At 43.8% G+C, this 22,647-nt stretch overlaps 1 protein-coding gene across 2 annotated transcripts in view; it reads left to right on the top strand.

The window, feature by feature from the left end:
* Positions 1 to 22,362, top strand: part of MMP24 (matrix metallopeptidase 24) — a 45,749-nt gene extending 23,387 nt beyond the window's left edge. For both annotated transcript variants that reach the window (XM_049817558.1, XM_049817559.1), the window contains 5 exons: positions 5,209 to 5,370; positions 17,108 to 17,322; positions 18,496 to 18,634; positions 19,555 to 19,821; positions 21,086 to 22,362. In XM_049817558.1, the coding sequence (XP_049673515.1) occupies positions 5,209 to 5,370; positions 17,108 to 17,322; positions 18,496 to 18,634; positions 19,555 to 19,821; positions 21,086 to 21,423 (1,121 nt within the window). In that variant the 3' untranslated portion in view covers positions 21,424 to 22,362. The remainder of the gene's footprint in view (positions 1 to 5,208; positions 5,371 to 17,107; positions 17,323 to 18,495; positions 18,635 to 19,554; positions 19,822 to 21,085) is intronic.
* The last annotated feature ends 285 nt before the right edge of the window (positions 22,363 to 22,647 follow it).

Below are 22,647 nucleotides of genomic sequence, written 5' to 3'. Positions count from 1 at the left end.
TTCTTATCTCTGCAGGGAAAGGTAGTATATTTTAAACAGTTTGAGTGCTTAACCAAAGACCTGGTTTTGATGTGTGATTATGTTGCAATTTATCTTAAGTTAGCTCAATTAGGAGTATAGCAGCTAACAGGAGGTTTATTCTGAACACAAATTTAGATTACTTTTAGTTAAGAAAATTCAACTAAAAAAGTATGTTTCAAGTTGTGTGTATTCTGTCTGGTGTTGTGCGTGGGGAGTATAGAGCTATTAAACTGAATGTAAGATGAGCAGTGTATTCATCTGGTTTGACATGATAGTGGGCGATGCTTTTATGTTGTTATAGGTGTGCCCTCAATTATAACTTTCTCTGGTGATAACATTGTTTTGGTAAGGAAAATACATCAGCAACTTTAAAGCTAAATTAACTGTGGGGTTTTTATGTTTTAGAATAGCAGATCAAACTATTTCACTCAATGAACCACTTGCAAAACTACCCCCGGTTTTTACAGGGTTATCCTTTCTCTAGTGTTTATTGGTGGATTTTTGGATGCCTCCTGAGAAACGGGGAGGAGAAAGCTCAGGCAGGTCTCTGACCAGATCTCTTTATTTTGTACAGATGGTGCAAATGAGCAAAAATTGTTGGATTTCTCTTGGGACCTTTCCCTGCAAATACAAAGCAAGGGTAGTCAGTCCCTTCTTCATCCTACTGTCTTACCCAGATGGCTGGTATACACTGAATACAAGTTTTACTTGTTACTTGGTATTGGTTTTGGGAGAGGGGTTGAAGAGGAAATTAAAGGAGGTTTATCTGATTGCCTGACTTTGTTTCTATATGAGTAGCAAAGTATCAAGCTAGGCTATTAGTTCTCCCTTCTGAATCTTGCTCCAAGAGGATGGGTATTAAGAGTGCTGTTCAGACACGAACTGTGGAGAACATGAAGGTTAGAGATCTTGCTGCATGTTCAAGAACCAACAGAAACAATTTGAGAGGTACAGGCTTCTTTCGAGACTCCTGCAGATCAGCTGAGTGGACAGTTTCCAAATGACAGCCAAACAGCAGTGGGTGACAGTACACAAAGAGCCATAACAGCTCCAAGCTAAGGGCAGTGGGAGGAGATAAGTACACTGTCAGGCAGTAGTTTCATACCTTGATGTTTTCTTTTCAGAGCAAATCCTAGCCCACCCTTTGAAAAGAAAACTAACTGTTCTTTCATGCTATGAAACTCCCATTTAAAAAAAAAAAAAAAAAGGATCTTCTTGCTTAACAATATTATTGATGTAAACTGACCCCTAAAGAGAAATAGAATGATGAATCCAGAGCTGGGTTTTTGAGCACTCTGTGCTTACAAAATGGTCTTAGACTTTTTTCTCCTCTTGTCTCCTCTTCCCAGGAAATGCATGCTGTCCACTTGCTCTCTGAGAATGACTTAGCTGCTTTCAAACTCAGGACCCTCATAGAATAGAGCAGGGTGGAGAAGGCAGCTGACATGGGCATGCTGGAAGGAAGAGAACTATGGATGTGTCTGGGAGGAGGCTAGAACAATAAGGTGAGGGGATGAAACAGTGGTGAGAAATCTTTGGCCAGAGCAGGGAGCAGGAGGGGGAGCTATTTCAGCTAGTGCCATTCTACTGCCTTTCAGCAAAGGCTTTGAGGTGAGAATCAGAGTATTTGTTGAGGACAAAGAGGAGCTTCTTGTCCTACTTTCTGTGGAAGTCGCTTCATTTCCTAGAAATTCTCTTTACCTCCCCTTCATCTGCTCCAGCCATCACCTCCCAGCAAATCACTTCAAACTCCAGTTTAAGTGGCCTTCTAGCGATGTATCCTCCCTTAGGAGGATAGCTTTTCCACTCCAGTGTTGGCCTGTCATCTGTGGCTATGCTAGAACTGGGAAGGTTCATTTCTTAGCGAGTCCCTTATCTCTAGATGCAAGGAAGCAGAGGTCCCCAGCCAAAATTTTCCATGCTCTGTGGCATCCTTGCACACTGCTGTCAGTCAAAATGGTGTTTTAAAACTGGACAGCAGCAGCTGTCTGTATTTCTAGGGATAGGTATTGCATCAGGATAACTAGGAGAAGGGGTGTTTCTGTTCAATAGTAGAAGAGCTGGTCGGCCTGACCACCGTGGTTGTTGACATACTTCCTCAGGTATGAGCCTTCATCTTTCTGGGCTTGCTGATCGTCTCGGACCTCATCCTAGCTGTCTCACTAGTGATCAAGGAACCAACAAAGACAGGTGATCTGCTGGACCTGATACTTTAAAAGGAAGAACTGGGGGGTAGTGTAAAGATCAGTAGCATCCTTGGCTGCAGTAACCATGAGGTGGTAGAGTTCAGGATATGTGTCAGAGGGGATGATACTGAGGTCAATACTGTTTAAAGCTTCACGAACGACCTCAGTGATGCAGCAGAGTGCATCCTCAGCAAGTTCAATGATACGAAATTTGGAGGAGTGGTTGATATACTAAATAGTGATGCTGTTATTCAGAGAGACCTCAAGAGGGTGGAGAAATGGGCTGACAGGAACTTAATGAAGTTGAGCAAAGAGAAATGCAAAGCCCTGTACCTGGGCTTTGTTGGTGGCCGACAGACTGGAAAGCAGCTTTGCAGAGAAGGACCTGGGTGTCCTGGTTGACACCAAGTTGAACATGAGTCAGCAGTGCGCCCTTGCAGCACAGGCAGCCAACAGCGTCCAGGCCTGCATTAGGAAGACCATTGCCAGCTAGTCAAGGGAGATGATCTGTCCTTCCTTTCTACTCAGCACATCTGGAGTGCTACGTACAGGGCTTCCCAATGCAAGAAACTTGAAATTCAAAACCTGACTAGACACAGTCCTGGACAACCTGCTTTACTTGACCTGTCTTGAGCTGGGGAGTTGGACTAGACAATCTCCAGAGTGCCTTCCAACTTCAGCCATTCTGTGAGTCTGTGTGATTCTGTTTTCCAGCTGTAGAGTGGGCTGGCATTTGTTTTGGGCAGAAACAAGTGATTGAAGGCTATTTAAAACTAATGTAAATTAAGATAGTGTCTGATCTTATGCTTCTGATAAAGGTTTAGCACATAGGGGCAAATAACTTACATAGATTTATGTGTAGACTTACATAGAGACAAGTTCTAGACATGCTATCAGTACAAAGACTCTCTGGATACTTCAGCAAGGAGGAAAATGCCACCAAACTGGTGACGGAAAAAGTCTCCAAGCACTTAGCACAGGCAGAGCCTGTGAGTCAGTGGGAGAAGTCGCTCAGTACAGAGCTGACTTTCATGAGACTCTTCTCACAGACTTTGATGTGTGAGTATTTGTGGTAGCAATGAAAATTATGCTTTTATGAACATTTAAGTGATATAGGAGAGTAAGTCTACTTGATTTCCAACATGATTTTGAGTCTTTGAATCCCTCTTGAAAACTGGATGCTTCTTCTAAGCTTGAGTGTTTTTGAAAATCCATGAAGAGTGATCAGTCCTCCAAACTTTACCATAAAACTACTTAATGCATTTTATACTATGCTGCTGGACATTTTATTGACATGTTCTGCATACACCAGATTTTTCAGCAAGAGTTGAGAAAAAATTATCAAGTCCCTATTTGGATTTTGCAAATACAGAAATTCTGGAATTTTAAATACATATATGGCTAAATTTTAAATACATATATGGCTAAATTTTAGCCCACATATGTTTTTGGACAATTGTATTTGAACGTTTATTTGAAATGCACTTGTATATTTTACCGTGTCTTGCCTATTCAGTTGCTTACACCCTCCAGCTCAAATGTTTAGACAATTTAACCGTTTTGGTGTGGTGTGTATGACCATTTGAGCACTGTTTGTTACTTGACTTCAGGTATCTTGAGATGCTGGCAAAGCACCCTGCTGTGAAGACTTGAACCTATGTTGTCACGTTTTTACGGGTAACAGTGAAGTAATAAGTATTTAAAAAGTGGAGGTAGTTCTCCATGAATCACTGTTGCAACCCCTGTCCCAAGGAGAGCTTGGCCGTGGTGTACAGAATTTTGTTACCTCTAAGACAGGTGCGGTTTGGAGATGTGGAGAACAGAGATGCACTGTTTGGAGAAGCTGCAAAGCAGCCACTGAGCTGCCACTGCCAACTGCTTTCTCCTGTGTCTGATTGGAAGTGCTCTTCGTTTGTGCCGTGCCAAAAACAGCAAAGCAGCCTGATTCAGGCAGAATTGAGGGCTCAGGCATTTTAATGGCATGGAGAGACTTACATCTGTCCTTGTTGGCTGTGTCTTCATCCCTCACACAGCATTGTCATATCACCTCCCATGTCAAGGTGCCCTCACGGAGTAGGACATCCAGGGACCACACTAGATCAAGATGAGGGTCCTAAATCCATGGGACTGAAGAGGAGTGTATGCCTGTAACATAGAGCTGAAGGTACCCCTACTTCACACTCCTACCAGCTTCTGGACCAGACAGGGCTCCTCAGCCCTTTCTCTTCCTGTCAGGAGCATGTCCCTTCTTTCCTCCTTCCTCCTTCTCCCTCCTGTCATTGGGATCGAACCCAACCTTTACCTGTGTGGCTCTGCCTCCTGCAGGATGGTGCTACCTGTACTCACCTCCTCCCACAGACATGGCAGTGCCAGGAGTCCAGCAAAGTAAAAGTATGTTGAGGAGCCTGTGTTAGAGGAGATGGGGTTGTCCCAGGTACTACATGTGCTATGGTGGGTGTTAGCCCCGCTCTTCTCTGTCCTTCCTCCTGCTTTGCCAGATGCCTTACAGATCTCCTGTAGGATTTAGTGGTCCAGGTCAGATCAGAGCACGGCACTGGAGGACCCAGAAGGGGGACAAAGCTCCCTTCTCACCGTGTACCCTTGTTGATGAGCAGACTGGCAGTGCTCTCATCTCTCCTGGCAGCACTCATATGAAGAGGCAATGGTATCAGAGCAGCCTATTTTGTTGGCCATTTTCTGTAAACTCTTTACAAAAGAGTCTACAGTTGGTATCCTTTCACTCCAGGCAACTGCCTGTTATACCTGGTCTGAGGGTGCTCATGGTCATGGGTGGTCATGGGCTAGGAGCTTCCTGCCCATTCTGTGACAATGACTGTAAAAGCTACACAGACTTTCAGGACTAAAACCATCTCCGGGAGCTGACCCTGGCACTGTGACCTGTGCAATAGGATAGCAAAGCATTTGCTTCTTGCTTTATGTGTAAGTGGGATTGTGTCAGGCTGTGGCTTTGTACTAATCTGGCTGTGCATTCCTTCCACAGGGAATGATCTCTTTCTGGTTGCGGTCCACGAGCTGGGACATGCGCTGGGTCTGGAACATTCCAATGATCCCAGTGCTATCATGGCTCCTTTCTACCAGTACATGGAAACACACAACTTCAAACTGCCCCAGGATGACCTCCAAGGAATTCAGAAAATCTATGGTGAGCAACACTACCAACTCATCTATTTACACTGAGCCCAAGTCTATTGAGTATTTTACAGCCACAGACAGGTAGCCCCCAAAATGCTTTCAGCTGGTGGGCTGGATTTCCTGCCATAGCTGAATGAGGAACCATTTAAAGCCCTCAATCCACAGCCAAATATCAGATTACTGTCCCAGTGGTGATATCTTTGCACAAGTCAGGATAACCAAATCTTTGTCATCTTGCTGCTGCTCCGTCCCTCACTATGTACCCAATATCAAGGAGCACTAAAAACAGGCAATTGCTGGACCCAAGATTTGTCTATTAGGAACAGCCAGTGCAAATAGAGAGGAAGAATGTGAAGAACATGGAACAGCAAGGAAAGGTAAAAAGTATTTATGCACTCTTTTTTTTCCTTCATATATAGAAGGTAGGGGAAAAAAGGCTTGGATCTGCTTAGGGAACACTTTTAATCTCCAGCGGAACATTGTTGTACAACGTGCCACAAAGATATGGGCTCAAGCAAAAGAGAAAAGGAGGCAGAGGGATTATGGGAGAAAACAAAGGGGCTGGAGATGATGTGGTACCATGTGACAGGATCATGGACACCAGGGTGTGAGGACAGGGACTTTCAGAGAATTATTGGCTGAAGGAGACTCTGGGAGCAGAGGAAAATGTAAGTTTTAGGAGCCCCAGTCAAGGGGAGGCTGAGCTAGAAGATGCTAATGGATACAGTCTGAGGCAGCCCATGGAAACAGGTTTTGTCAAACATCCCTGATTTCATTCTTGGAGGAAAGTACAAGTTTGACAGAGAGGTTACTAAATAAATGTAGCATAGAGCAACTGCGCTACATAACTGTGCAACATTTGCAGCTTCTTGATATCTGGAGTCAAATATTAGCTCCCAGTACCAGTAGATCAGATATTATATGAATTAGACCTGAAAAAACCCCTTACAAGATGGTTGTCAGTGGGAAAGCCAGTGTTTCTAAGGGATTGCTGCTGGGATCAGTGGCAGACCTGACACTAGTCAATGTCTGCATCAGTGATCTGCCAGTGAATTTTAAATTACTGCTAATAGAATTTGTTTCAAGACCTATAAGACTCTAAAGCAGTAAGTACAGCAAGACTTTAGAGGTCTAAACTGTCAATTGTTTGAGTCTGATTATTTTTTTTTGTGACTGGAATGAGATTAATTTGTTCAAGTGTAGATGCCTAAAGAAGAGAAATCTCTTTCTGGGCTAGTTTCCCAGACTCCTGTCTGGGCAATGGGAAAAAATGTGGATTTGTAGAGTGCAGTTCATCCTCGGTGTAAGGCAGATATCCAAGTAATGTCCAACATTTAAAATAAGATGGCTTGGAGTACACCCAGGGGGAACTGGCTCTTCCCATTAGTGCAGCTGAAGATTTCTCTTTATTGTTCATTACCAGGATGAAGCTGTATGGCAGTTGTCCTATGGTATCATTTAATTATGCATATTTTAACATAGTATATATTCAAATACTCATGATAACAGAGACTCTGGATGGTTTTGAAGTGCTGGTGTAGTAGTTATTAAACTTTCATTAATTAGTACACCTAAGTTTCATTTTTGAAAGCTACTAAAATGTCATTACACTGTTTCTATTTTGAAATGTTGATTTAATTCCCATGAACTTTGACTAATCAGAAAGGAAAAAAAAAATAATTTATCGCTGACAGTGAAAAATTACTGGTTTCTCTGTTTTCAGATACCTTTTTGGAAAGGGAGCAGATAAGGAATTGATAGCCATGCTTCTTCACATTGTGATTCAAGCCACTATCAGCTGTGGCTGAGTTGAGGACCAGCACTCCCCTAGCACAGCTTGGGCAGGGACGCTGAGCTGAAATGGTGCTCCTGGGTCCATGGGTGCGGGTGGAGGTACCAGGTGATGCTGGTCAGGGCCATTAAGACCTATTAGTGTCCTCAGCCTTGACAATTTGTGAGAGCACTGTATGGCGTCTTGTGCACAGCTATGACAGAGCAGAGAGCTCAGTACTGTACTGCCTATGGCTTGGCAGCAGCATCACTACACTTCCACTTATTTTTCACTTATGTAATGACATTAAACTTTAGCCACGTAGTATGTTAAGGTTCTCTGTATGCAATATAATATGCTTAAAATTTTAACTCAGCTTAAAAAAAAGCAATATGAAATAATTACTACCTGGTGCAGGTAGTAATTAGGAATTAGTTTGCTGACTGTCATGCAATCATGCAAGGCTCTTCTCTGAGGCCTTTGAACTGGAGTGGGTTGGGGATGGTATTGGTGTTTGTAGAGATAACTAGTCCTGCAGGGAGAAGACAGAGCAGCTTCTGCAGTAGGAGCTTTGATTCCCCAGGTAGAGATTTCTGCCCTTAGCACAGAGTTGCAGTCCAAAAACTAAAGTTTAGTTTAAAACTAGGTTTTACTCTTATGGCTCATAAAGAGGAGATGGAAAATGCAGGCTGTGTTTCTCCCTGGAATTGGAGATATGAGAACAGATCCTTTCATCAGAGCTTCTTACAGCTGAGAAGGGACTGCTGAAATATCCTTCTTGTAGCTTTAGCAGGAACATTCAACTAATGTATTTTATTTCCACAGTGCCAGTCTGCTTTGTTGTGCCTTCGGAATGCCAAAAGCCCATCTACCAGAGCACCTGTACAAAAATCAAAACCTCCTGCTTTCTTGCTGCTTTGACATTCTCCACAGTGCAGCAGCATGTGCTCAATACATATTATTTAGGAACCTACAATGCAAAATAAGGCACAGAGCCACTGCCTTGCCTGTAGCATACTTTTTTAAAAATAAATTCAATTAAAACTTCCAATTTTTCATTCCACTGAAGTTGGTAGAACAAAGAACAGAGGCTCTACTAAAGCTTAAGTCCATTTTATCTCATTCTTTTGAGAATGATGTGTTTCAAATGCATTTTTATGTTGTATCTGTGTTTATCCGTTAGAAAAGAAATATGTCTAATATTTGAAATCTGTCATATAATGATTTGTTGATTTATTAAGGTATTTTCTGCTGGATTTATTTCAGAACTCACCTAAAGAGACAGTAGGTGTTGTGAGCTCTTGTTTCTGCTTCATGCTGGTTAGTATAAGGTCAACATTTAAAAATATATTCCCACTTAGGAGCTAGTGATGAAAAGGCCAGCAGCTTGCCATGTGTGACAGAGTAGACTGTAAGACAAGTCAGCAGTATTTCCATCTTCTGATAGGTGCTTCTTGTAGCATGTTCCTTGACAAAATGAGGGAAATATCATGACTGTTCTTTACATGTCTTTTTCAGAAGGATATCTCCCACTGTAATTCTGTGCCCATGTCACAAGTGGCATGCCCAGGAAGGAATTAAACTGTAAATAGTACTATTATGTAGGTCCCTTAGATCTCCTGTTAAGTTGACTGCCTCTTTTAATTTTGCTGGTGTTGAAGTCAGGGCCACATGCAGCTACTGTGCAGGTGGAGAGAGGAGACATACTCAGCCATGGCCTTGACACACAGCCTGAACCGATCATCCTTCAGCACTGGTTTTGTTCTTCATGTCCTGCTCTAAGTATCCCTTTGCACTAGGCTGTGAAGCAGCCTCTCATGTTAGAAGTGACTCTTCTGACACTATGCCTGGGGAGCAGAGGGGTTGACGTGATGTGCAGGAAAAACTCATGTCCACACAGATGCTTGGAACTAGTAAACCAGACCATTACCTTCAGGCCCCTTTCAAAGCCGGAGGTCACAAAGGAAAGGTCTCATAATCACTCAAAGATAGACCAAATCATTAAGCCTGGAGACAACCTCAAGGATCTGGGTCCTCTTTCACTGAGGACGTGTCAACCTCACACATCTTTTCTGCAGCTCAAGAGACGAGCTCCCAGTTAGTGTACATGTTGCATCCCATGAGGGCTGAGGTCCCAGGGTGGTCATCAAACCACACCAATCCCTGGCAAAAGAACTAGACAACACCAGCTCTGACATCCAGGAACAGGGGATCAGCAGGGCACAGTGTCCATGGGCAAGTAGCACCTTCTGCCAGCCTCATTACTGCTGTGCAGCAAGCATGGGTTTCATAACCTCCCTCACCTTTTCCCAGTGGCAGCCCATAGAGCAATCCCAGATCCTTGTAACCTACATATATGTGTGAGATGGCTTGTGATGAAACAGCAGAAAAACCTGATGCAAAATGCTGCACATGGTGACACTGCATTGTAAGTGGGACCATCAGACCAAGCTTCGCTGTCATGCAGGACCTGGAAACGTTAGGTATAGGACTGTTCTCTGATAATGTCCTCTTGAGCGCGGGAACAGAGTAACATCCAAGACCTTATCTGCAGTAGCTGCATGATCTGGGACTTTTGGATCCATGCCCCATGGTGCTGTGCTCATAGGAGGGCAGGGGAAGTAAGTGCACGGCAATAAGAGAGCTGGAGGGATGTGCCCTGCTGCCACATCTCTGTCATGTTGCAGAGATACCAGACTCTCTCTCTATGCCATGTCCCTTCATTTGCACCTTTCCTCCTGTTCAGAGACTCGGTTGGCCCCAACAGGTAATACCAGACTCCACCTCTGGTGCATCCACTGAGTCTCACCTGCCATATGCTCTCCATTCCCATTCCTCTGAAAAACAGACAGGGAGCAACCACCTGGTTCCTGGTGCTCTTCTTCGGGTCCACCTGACACCTGGAGGACTCTGCCAAGACACAGGGGCTCATCCATGCCCACATCAGCCCTGGAGCTGCACACATTGGGTGTGAAAGGAGGGAGCTGATCACATTGATCAGCTGCCTCCTGACAAAGGGTGAGCTGAGGGGGAGCCCACATCTCTTGGGAGGTTTCTCAGCTGATGGAGAAACCACTGCTTTATGTTATGGCTGGGCATGAAATAGTTCTCTCCTCCTACAGTTCTTTCTGAGTATAAAAAAATGTTCTGTTTTGCAGTGGAGCAGTTGTCAGACTTAAAGTTTTTCCAGAGGGGAACTAGGCTGCAAGCATGACAGCTGGAGCATTTTGCAGAGCCCCAAACTCTCATCATTTGCCTGCCTAAGCCTGGGAATTTTGGACCCAGTTTTCTTGCACCTAAAGCAGAGAACCCAACCGCAAGGTGAATCGCCTCATTACAGATCCCAGGAGAGCATTCCCTTTGGCTTAGAGCAAGGATTTTGGCCATGGATGCTTGTCTTCCAGGTGAATGCTTTATCACCTGGGTGGCAGTTGGTCATTTAGAGGAGAACGTCTATGTGAGAAGGGCTCAAGAAACCCTTCCTGCCACCCAGTGATGATCATGACAGCCTTGACTGCCCAACTGTTGGGTATGCTGTGGGTGCTGGAGCTTGTTCTGCAGACTGTAGTGCACTGTGGCAAGAATACCCAAACTAACTGAAATGGCTAATTCACTTCACTGCTGATGTCTAACCCCAGAAGTGCAAAATGCTCTGTGGACAGGTTTCCCAAGCGAGCAAGGCAAATGAGTCCTTCCTGAGCTCCGAGCTGTTGTGGATGGACCATCTCTCATCCCTGAGGTAGCTTGTTGGCAGCTAGCTCATTTAATATGAGCAGGGATCTCTCTCCACTGCCCTGGAGTCTGCAGAGCAGCCAGGTGGGTTTCTCACTCTCCCTGGCTCATTTGGATCATACATTTTGATTTGAAACTGAGAAGCCTTTCCTGTGTACCTGGACAGCTGGTACAGTCCTGCAGAAACTTGCAGGCAGCTCAGCTTTTTACAACCAAAAATCTCCTGTACGTTATTCAAAAGTGTAACTGCCTGCCTGTAGTCCGGATGATAGTTTTATTCTTGGAGTGAATATTAAGAAGATAAAGACAGGCCTTTGTTTGCAGGTGGATTGTTATCTCCCCTGATCTGAAACAAAGGGCATCTTCTGCACTGGCAGGCTTGGAGAACCACCTGGCTCGCGCAAAGCTGGCTATGATGGATGCTGAGCCATGCAAGATGGTGAGCCTCCAGGCAGGTGTTGTGCAGTTGAGGGAACACTCTGTCAATAGCCAGGAGGACAGTACAATTATATTTTGTCCTCAACTATCGACACAGTGGCTCCTAAATGCCTCCTCTCTCTGTGTTATCTTCACAGGTCACCTTGGTATTCAGATGGTCTGCGACAGAGGAAGCATGAAGGGAGGAGGCTAAGTGCCAGTGGCGGAAGTCACACTCTGAAGGTGATCTGCTGTGACCCAAAAGCTTTCTGACATTCTTTGCCTTGGTTGTGATAGAGAGGAAGAAAATCTTCTTCTCCACACAGTATCTGTAAAGTCCCAGCAAGGTGCTTCCGTCCAGAATGTAGAGTTTCCAGCTCCAGGAGGTTTCTTACCTGCTTCCTGTGTGGAAGTGGGTGCAGGTTCAGCCCTGGGGGTGGGTTGGCTCCGGAGCTGGGATCACATGCAATAACTAGGTGACTGAGTTCAAACCCAATTGCAGACCCATGCAATAGACTCTCTCACTTAATTTTTCTCTCAATGAGATTTGCTCTGACTGATTCTCTGAAGTTGCTTGGAAACGTAGTGATAGATGCTGTGCTTTGCGTGCAATACTGCCTGGTTAGTTATTATCACTGGTGGGTGTAATCAGTTCCTGTAAGAAATACCAAGGTGCCAGCATCTGTTAAGTAAGTCTTTGCTCACACAGTCATCTCTGCTTCTGATAAACCTGTTATATCATGCCTTTAGCCATCTATTTTGGAGGCAGGTTACTGTGATAAGATTCTGGAAATACTAATGACAGGCAAACTAGATAGGTTCTATTCTTTCTGCTTTCATGCCAGGTTGTGCTCTGAAGTGGCTTAGGTCTTGCAAGATAGCATCTTTCTTCAGCAATGGACAGGCTGTGCTTCTGCTTTCCATCCCCCTAACTGTAGACCAAGTTCTGCCTGCCTAGCACTTGGACCCAAGGATTTTCATGTTGTATGTGTGCTCCTCTGCTCTTTGCATGTGCATAACTGTAGGATTACCTTCCACCTTTAGCTGTAAGTCCACCCTCACTCACTGACAAAGCAAAGGCAGCAATTAAAAATAAAAATGCAATCTGCATAACGACAAGAGGAGACAAGACTTCAATCAGGATAAATTATAAGGGTCAGAATGCATAAAAAGAAGAGAAGAGAAAGATGGCAAGGAAAAATCCATGCCTGCCAGGGAAAGACAATAAGAGGAATATTTTAAGTGAAATGACAAAGTCTGCATCCAAGCAAGTGGCAGTACCACCTGCAAAATGTGTGGGAAGCCTTGCCAGTGCTGGGTACCTCCTTCAGAGCAATATGCCAGCACTAGTTTGGCCATTGCAAGCAGTGAGTATGTATGGTGCCCCAGCTTCTGTTATTGGTCCTGACTTGTGATCTCTTTCCACCGCTCTAGCAAATGGTCAAGTTAATACAAATCTCTGATGCACTTGAATCATTGTTGATTTGCACTATCCTTACTGCAGTGCGTGCAACTGCTTCTGCCTTGCAAATTTCCTGCATTCTGTTTCAGTGGCATCTTAGGGCTAATTAAAATCTTTACATTGGTCTCCTGGGCTGCGGGCGCTATTTTAACTTTCCTCTTGTCTACAGAAGACTGTGACAGACTTTGCACGCTTAAGTTGAATGTGAGAGAGTTGAACATGACTGCTGTCCTGCAGCAGGGGCAAGGCAGGCTATAACCTGGTATACAAGTGGTCCTCACTCATGAAGAGAGAGTGAGTCTTTAATAACTGCAGTCATGCATGAGATGTTAGATTTCTAGCATACAACCACAATATTGTAGTCCTTATTCTGCATCTTACTATCAGATTCTATGTGTCTTTGTGACCCATCAGGCATATTCATCATAATTTTCTTTAGACATTACTCCAGTCTCACCCTTTTCTTCCTTTAAAAGAGGGGAAAAAAATTAATGTCATGTCCTCATATTATTGCTCATGGTTATCTCTATAAAGCTTTGGTCTTGCTCTCTTCTCCTCTCAAAGTGTGGAGGTTTTGGCTTATTCCAGAACTGCTGTTGATTTGAGTATCTCTATCTGTCTGCTGTGTCTGAGAAGCAGAATCGCCCTGACTTGGCAATCACTCATGCTCTGTGTCTTTCCAGCGAGCAGTTTGAATACATAACACACAGTGACTTCTTGATTCCCTCCCAGACAATTCCTTCTGACAGCAGGTGTGCCTCTCTGCATTGCAGATTGCTGCATGCCTCACCCTGTTTAAAGGCAACAGTGCTCCTTGGAGTCCTGCTTGCAATCAAGTTGTGAATTTGCTTTTAGCTCCCTCTCACAACACGTGGATCTATCTTGTGCTGGAACTGGTGGTGGTCTTCTGCAAACTACCAAATAACTGTCTGATGAAATTGCTCCACTGTATCAATTAAACTGACCATCAAAGACACTTTTCTGATCCATATTAGCCTCTTGCAAAAAAGGGGAGGGAACAAACAACTACTCCTCCCTTGTGCTACTGTAGCAACATGCTATAATCTCATTTAGAAAGATGATACTTGTATCAGTCTGTTGGCAGGGGGACCCTATCATGCAGGACACGCATTAGAGTTTTTTCAACATTTTTACAAAATAACATGGCACTCAAAGCCATGTGGATGGCAGCACAAGATTAAAAGCATCACGGTGCTGTTTACTGAGAGACCTGCAGTGTGCAGTCACTGCTTATTGTTTCCTTGCTTATGTCCCAGTCAAGACTTACCTTTCCTTAATGCAAGCATTATGTGTCTTCACCAAGCGTGTAAATTGCCGGTTTCCAAACTTAATTTATTCAGGTACTATAATTGGCACCAAGTGTCATCTTTGGCAGCCGAAACAGGTTACCAGTTTCTCCTCCTTTAATTTGCCAAAGCAGAACACTGTGCTCCTACATCCCATCTGAACAAACCAGAACCCTGGCTTTCTTTGTGTAAGATCTATCTGGGACCTCTTTCCCCATTCCCATCCCTTCCTCTGCAGCATATCACACTGTACCTCAGTCTTACCTCCATGAGCTTTCCAGCCTGAACCAGAAGTGCCAGCTAGCATGCCACTTGTCGGAGGCAATGCCTTTGCACAGCCCTTGTGCTTCACACCACAATGAGCTGCCCATGGCTGTATTGGCAAACAACATCTATAGCTGCTAGCAAGAATAATAGTAGCACATCTGTAGCTACACCAGTATTTAGGGATGGTGTTAAGTAAATAGAATGCTGAGGACTTGACACCCACTCTGTATGCATTTCAAGGAAGGAGGTGGTTGATGCAGCTTAGTTCTAGCTGTGCCCTGTGATGCCTATTTGCAGCTGCAGTATCCTAGATGTGCTCCAGAAGTGCATCTTCAGGTTTAGCTTTGTCCAAAAAGAATGTATATTGCATGAACTTCAGTGTGAATCAAAGCACAGAAACTGCAAATGATGGAGCATCTCTTCAAAAGCACACTCCCGAGCTGAACTGAAACACTAGTGTAGATGCACCCATATTGCCTGGCTAAGAATGGGGTCCAACCCTGGTTGCTCCTATGACAGGCAATGTCTGGAGACCTTTGCTGCATACCATGTGGGGATAATTCACAGATCTCTAGCAGGAGCAGTATCACAGTCTGGGAATTTTATTTAAAATAACTTTATGGTAATACTGGGCACTGAACAGCTAAGAATGGAAGGGGATGAGAAATACACAGCATCTGTATAATATTTTTATCCATTTCATGTAGGCAGTTTTCCAAGAATAACTATCAACAGAGAATCCTCATCTAAAGGATTTCTGTGAGCAATATTTGATGTCTTTCTTTTAATAAATTTCTGGAATAAAAGTAAATAAAAATAGTTGCTAATAAAAATTGCATATGGCACAAAATAACACATTATTAGGACAAGTCACCCTGAAGAAATATAATGATCCATTTGAAAATCTTTAGAAAAGAGCTGTAAGAATAAGTAAGTCTCAAGATCTTAAAACCAAAACACATTGCAGCAACAGACAGAAGGAACTGGTCTATTTAGCTCATTAAGGAGAATTTTAAAAGCATCCTCATCAAGATCTGTAACTGATTAAATGTTGAGACACTAGAGATAAGAAAAAAATACTGAATCTAGAGCTGCACAAACTAACAAACTCAGACAACAGACTTTAGCAGTGATTGGGCTTAATCATTGGAACAATTTGTTGTGCTTTATAGAGGATCTTCTGTGGCTTGAAATCTGAAAAATGTGCTGTATCTGCACCAGGAACACTAGGCTTATTGCAGGACTCACAGGTAGAGGCTTCTGGCCTGGTACTTCAGGAAGTTGGACTATATTATCTAAGTGGTACTTCCTGAACATAATATCCATGAAACCTGCACACAAGATTCTTACCGTTACAGCCTTAATAACAATTAATTATGATGGCTTTCTCTGATGACTTCTTTGACTCTAGCTGTGATTTGTCACTAACCCAATCACCCTTCCAGAATGTGCTAAGCACTCATTCATTATAGGAGCCCTTTGAAAAATGTAATGTTTAAGAGCTAAGTTGACATGGGCACCTAACCATCATTTTAGGCAGCATAGTTCAAAACGTTTACCTGCAAAAGTCCTCTTCTAATCCCACAGGTGCGTAGCTTCCATGGGTATCTAAATCGTTGCTCATAAATTCCTTCTCTGGGCATGGGCAAGGGAATCCCCGACAACAGGGTAACTCTCTTTCAGCCTGTGAGGATGTGCCTTGTCAGTGCAAGTGTTCAATAATACCAGGTGGTGTGAAGCACATCAGCAGTGCTGTTGAACCCCTAAACCAGTGAGACTGATATAGCAACCATGAAAGTCAGCCCCCATTCTGTCTACTAGTGGAGGTTTGTCCTGCAATCTCTCTACAGAGCCCCTTCAGAAAGAGATTGAGACCATAATCCATGCAAATAAACGATCAAATCCCATTTGATTACATCAGATATAAAACTTGCCAAAATCTGTTGCTTCTAGTAGCCTTCTGCTTATTGCCATATTAGCTTGTGGCCTTCTCAGGGAAGCAACAAGAAATCTATGACTCTCTTCATTAGACTTGGTCCAGATTTTGTCACTAACTGTTAATGAAATCATCCTGTGGCACTCGGTTTACAAGCAGACCTCTGCTCCAAGTCTAAGTCAGTTGTATTTTTTCTGAGTCTTTGCATTCCTGCAACTTTGTCAGGTCTCGAAGTTGAGCTGGGTAAGGACCAAAGGGCAGAGCTGTGCTTGTGGGGGGGTATAATTTGAATGAGAGCATAGTCTCTTATCATGGCTCTTCATCAGAGCGTCCATGGTGTTCTGAAAGCAAAGATTGGTGACTAAACTGTAGTAAAGTAATTGCTTTCTAATTTCTAAATTCCCCTGCACTTCCCCTTAGATTGTAGCATTGGTCTTCATACCCTAACTTTTTTCTGGTTTTGCTTTAGTTTTTGTGGTGGGGGTTTTTTTTTGTTTGGTTTGGGTTTTTTTATGGTCTACTAAACTTTTCTATTCAAGGGTTATTACCTTTCATTTCAGTTGGGAACATGATTGGTTTGGTTCCTCCTTCCTTTTAGCTCCAGCCTCCTTGGGAAGACCTACAAAAACATACTGGCTCTTCTTCAGTTCTTATCGCTCATCTGTTTCGGGACATCTTTCATGCGTGGATGCATCTTATTCTGCTCCCCATTTCTAGGGCATGAGCTCTGCATAAGGAGTATGTAAATTCCTCACAATGCTATTCATCCAGCCTGTTGCCTTTTAAAACCTGTGCGGGAAGTACAGAAAATCCAAATTTGTCCACTTTGCTAAACTTTTTTCTTTTCATTTCTAGGTCCTCCTGTTGAGCCCCTGGAGCCAACCAGGCCTTTACCAACTCTTCCTGTTCGCAGAATTCACTCCACTTCGGAAAGAAAACATGAGAGACAGCCAAGACCTCCTAGTCCTCCTCTGGGTGATAGGCCATCTCCTCCTGGCATGAAACCGAACATCTGTGATGGCAACTTTAATACCGTGGCTCTCTTTAGAGGAGAAATGTTTGTTTTCAAGGTACTAAGAATTCCTGCTTACCCATGAGTCTTTCTTTAATTTTATTGCTGGAAGAGATTAATAGAAGTATAAGGTAGTGAGATTTGAAATGTCTGTGAAAATAGCTCTGTTCCTCTGAGGCTGATGAATGAACAATGTTAGAAGAAAATGTAAGCAGATTGGCTCTGTAATATTTGGAAACAGTGCCTGATGGGATTCATAAAATGCCCAGGCGACCTGTGTACCAAAACGTGAACTGGATGAACTGGCAGAGAATTCAGACACCACCAGGTTCAGAGAGGAGCCACCTGTAAAGCCAGAAAGCAAAACCAGTACCTAACCAGGGGTTAAGCCAAAAGATAGCATGCATCAAACTGTGGGCTTCAGGGAGCACTCAGCCTACCTGAAGCTCTTGGGGAGTTTGAGTCAATCTTGCTTGTAAATTACAGCCAGGGCTGAAGGAGAGGCTTTGCTTAATAACCCACGTTAGAGTGCCTTGAATATGGTAATCCTTGGTCCCATTCCCAAAATACCTGTAGCTTTCACTCTGTCCAATGGGTGTGAATGTGGAGAAGGATATATTGAAGATCATTAAATGGACAAACCACATCAGTTGCAGAAAATGCCTGAACTGAAAATAGTTGAAGGCTGGGACAGTATCTGGGAGAAGTTTCAAATCCCTGAGCATCCACTATGACTTTAACTAATGATCTTGTATCTAAAGGGATATTTAATAACACCTCTGTGTCTCTGGACGTTGTGTGCTTCACAGAGTCACCAGGTAACATTAAGGCTGTATGTCTGTCCTGGGGTTTGATAGTTGAGCACCAGTTGTACCAGGACAAGTGTGACACCTCAGTGATGAGACACGCAGAGAGGTCACTCACAAATGAGTTCATAACGCTTATAACTGTGGACTTGCTTCCCCCTGCTCCTTTTTCCTCTCCTTCTTTCCACCCTTTTTCACAGCACCAGCAATGAACTTCTCACCCTTTTGGCTGCCATCTTCCCCACGAAGCGCTTCCCTCACTGGAGACAGTGTTGGGCTGGGTTGGAGCTGTCATCTGAACCAGGACTTCTGTCTTTAATGGTTACGGGGCCTAGGCAGGGATTAGTAATGCTTGATGCTGGACGCCCAGCCTGATTTCACTGCAAGATAAATACTCAGTCTGAAGACGCTTCTGGTTTTCTCAGGATCGCTGGTTCTGGCGTCTGCGCAACAACCGAGTGCAGGAAGGATATCCCATGCAAATTGAGCAGTTCTGGAAAGGCCTCCCCGCAAAGATTGATGCAGCCTATGAGCGGTCTGATGGAAAATTCGTTTTCTTCAAAGGTACAGTACATTTCAGTACAAGCCTACCACACCTGCCTCGCATCACACTCTTCTTTTATGGCATGAAGATGGTGAAAACAGGTACCCTGCATCCTTGTCCTTTTCCAAGGGGACACTTCAGGCAGCCACTAATCCTGAAAATACAGTTTAGTGGGAGCTGGCCTCTGTATAAAGCTAATACGGATTAGTGGAAGTTGGCTTCCATGTGATAACAAGAAATAGCTCCTATTTCCCAGGGAGTGTCAGTCTCCTGCCAATCTCTTTGTTCAAGTTTCAGCAGGGCATTAGGGCCCCTCCAGCTATAGGGCACTCCCAAATCACATTTCTGGACAATTGTCTCCTAAAGACAAAATGGCCAACATTGTGATGGGGCCCACATTAGCTGCTTGCACTGTGACAGTGTCTGAACAGGATCGTGTTACTTGAGAGCAAGTTGTAAGCAAGGAAGAGTGGCAGGAAAGCATCGGCACATCCCTGTACAAAAACACAGTGCCTGGCTTTTCGAATTTATGTCTGCAGCTTCAGTCCCTCAGCTTAATAAACTATTGAAACTTGAGAAGGCTGAGGGAAAGGCAACAGAAATGATCAAAAAGTATGGGCTAACCTCCTGCAAGGAACCTCTCAGCCTGAATGAGGGATGACAGAGTATGCGAGAAGTCTTTGAAATCATGGCTGGCCTAGAGAAGGTAAATGGGACAGGGTTGTTTAACATCTCTTCCAAAACAAGAGCTGAGGAGCAGCAAATGAAGTCAGGAGGTTTCAGGTTCAAAATGAAGAGGAGAAGCAGCTTTTTCACATAATACCATTAAGCCTGGAAATCTTCAACATGCTGTGGTTCACTATGGCTATTTTACATTTATATCAATTCAACTACTAATTAGGCAAATCTGTTTGTTGTTTGTGTCCCCATTCATCTCTAGGAGATAAATACTGGGTTTTTAAAGAAGTGACAGCAGAGCCAGGCTACCCACACAGTGTGGTGGAGCTGGGGAGCTGTCTGCCCCGGGAAGGCATTGACACAGCTCTGCGTTGGGAGCCGGTAGGCAAAACCTACTTCTTCAAAGGTGACAGGTACTGGAGGTACAACGAGGACAAGAGAGCAACAGACCCAGGATACCCAAAGCCCATCACGGTGTGGAGAGGAATCCCTCAGGCTCCACAGGGAGCTTTTATCAGCAAAGAAGGCTGTATGTATCTGCAATCATTATGCCTGTTAGATCGGTAGTAGCTTGTCTACCTTGGGAGTTTGACTGTTGGATGTGGGGTGTTTTGGGTATTTCCTGAGCTAGGCATCAAGTCTCAGAACTCCTAGGGTCATACTGGCACTTGTGAGCACTGGCAGTCTGAGAACCTTCCTGACCTTCATCCCAACCCACAGACCTCCTCAACTCCTAATCCACATTATCATAATGCCAGCTATGAGGGATGGGAAGGCAACTTTTTCTGGTTTTGCTGCCACAAGTCCCTACCCGAGTTTTCCTGGGCCCTGATTGTGAGGATGCCATAACTTACATTTTCGTCCTAGTTTCTTACCTGCAGCTAGCTCAGTCACTCTGTTACAGGCTCCAACCTCCCTGATGTACTTTGAAGTTAGCTGTGCTCCGAGTAGGGGGTTGGACCTCCAGAGGCTCATTCCAACACATTTCTTTCTCCAGTTTGAAGATTTCTTCCTCTTCATCCAGTTGTGGAAAGAACTAACACAAGGGGCTTGTGCCGTTGAGGCCGTGTTTAAATTTGGGGCTGCGGTGTGAGACGAGGGCTGTAGGGCTGGGCTACGCTGGAGGACTGCAATGAGAGCCAGCCAAGCTGGAGGACAGATGCAGGAGACCCAATGCTTACACCACTGTTCCTTTCTCCTTTTTCACTTGAGCATGATTAGAAAAGGAGTCACATAGCATAAACTATTATGCTTTTATTAGCAGCAGGACAAGACTGCTCCTTAACAAAAGCCAAATATTCTGGATTCTGTGGCCATAAGGACTCATTCAGCATCTACTCCCTCAGGCTGGGTGAACACAAACCTTAAGTATTCTTCCAAACACTGTCGCATCCAGGCACACACTGTCATTCTGCAGATTATGTTAATTGCTCAGTAATGACAAGCACATCTTTACAGATGCTTTAGTAAAAAATAACTCACTGCAGAATGCTTACTTTAAAGTTAGTTAGTGGTTTGGGTTTTTTTATTCACAGCTTGTCTTGGCCAAGGGGAATGATGCTCTGTGGGCAACATTGCACCCACAAGCCAGGGTTATGGCTTCTCCTTTAAATCCTAGCTCCAAAAACCACCTTCACTTTTCAATGGTTTTGGAATGCCCTGGATGAATGTGTTTTATTGTCCCAGGCAGCTACCACCTCCAGCCTTTTAGGCTCTCTGCACATCCTCACACAAGCACAGCTCATCAAGTTGGAAATGATATGGTGAGAAATATTCTCTGTTTTGTCTCCTAGTTTATACCTACTTTTATAAAGGGAAGGAGTATTGGAAGTTCGATAACCAGAGGCTGAGCGTGGAGCCAGGCTACCCCAGGTCAATCCTCAAAGACTGGATGGGCTGTAACCAGAAGGATGTTGAACGAAGCAAAGACAGACGCCTCCCCCACGACGACGTGGATATTATGGTGACAATAAACGATGTGCCTAGCACTGTAAATGCAATCGCAGTTGTGATCCCTTGCATTTTGTCTCTGTGTATCCTTGTCTTGGTATACACGATCTTCCAGTTTAAAAACAAGGAGGTGCAGCAAAATGTTGTGTATTACAAAAGACCTGTCCAGGAATGGGTATGACACAGCCTGCTGCACATTTCAACTCATTGATCTGATGAGGACTATGGACAAAAAACAAAAGAAAAAAAATGCATTCGCAAGCCTACCAAACAAAACTACTTCAGTGACCTACAAGTTTTGGACAGCCTGGGACTGAAAGAGGCAGGAAAACTGGAAAAAATACAGGCAGCCTTGCAGCGTGGAGCCTCTTCCCTTCTTACTGCCTCAGTCATGTGTTAGTCTTGGTGTGCCATCTGCCACAGGCTCACTCTGCTAACATCAGAGTCTTGAAGACAGGTTTCAACTGACCTGGGAAACTTCCTTCAGTTCCCTGCACCAGTGCTCCCTGTTAAACCCAGCATTCTCCAGTGTAGCTAAACCACCTCTGAACAGAACCATTTTTTTAATAGCTGTCTCATAAATGAATTACAATCATGAAATCTATGAACAGGAACAATTCAGTATCATAAGCAGAAGACATTCTGATGCTGAACCATTCTAAAAGATCTTCTTAGTTTATTACAAAATCCAGGGAATTACCTGGATAACAATTTTCCAATACCTGCTGGTCAGATGTTTTGTACATTCATAACTAATGAACGCTGCCACTCAGCACAGTGCATGAGGAACCACTAAGCACTCAAAGAGGTAAACAAGTGCAGAGCAGAAGCTCAAGAAGCACCAAACCAGACACCATAACGTTACCTGGCAACATCAAGCCCTAGATTGGGACAATCTGAAGACAAAGTAATTGGGTCTAAAAAAAACCAATCATCATGGGAATACATGTTTTTGTTTTGGGAGCCATTCATGAAAGAAATATTCAAATGTCATATGATGTTGTTTTAAGCTCCCATCAGCAAGAAACAATGAACCAATGGTTACTGATATACTGAAAAATATGTATAGACGTAGACTGCACTCTGCCCCTGTTAAGATGCTGGGAAAAGATGAATTGTTGTTATGTGGCATGTGTAACTAGATTGTGGAATTTGTATGTTGGGTTTCAGGAGAATGGAAATGTTTGTTTGGAGTGAGATCGTCATTATATTTTGCTGAAATAGTCAAGATACAGTAAGAATTAGGCCTGTTTATAAAACTAAATCCAATCCCTGTAGATGTTACAAACATTGTATGCCTTTGAAATTTGTTTTTTTTTTTTTTGTTTTTGCTCACTTCTTCACAGGCAAGTATTTGGCAAGGACCAAAGGAAGCATGACATACAGTAGAACGAGTTCATCACTA

The sequence above is a fragment of the Accipiter gentilis genome, chromosome 14 (assembly GCF_929443795.1).
Source record: "Accipiter gentilis chromosome 14, bAccGen1.1, whole genome shotgun sequence".
NCBI classification, from domain to species: domain Eukaryota; kingdom Metazoa; phylum Chordata; class Aves; order Accipitriformes; family Accipitridae; genus Astur; species Astur gentilis.
This window is presented reverse-complemented; position numbering and strand designations above follow the sequence as displayed.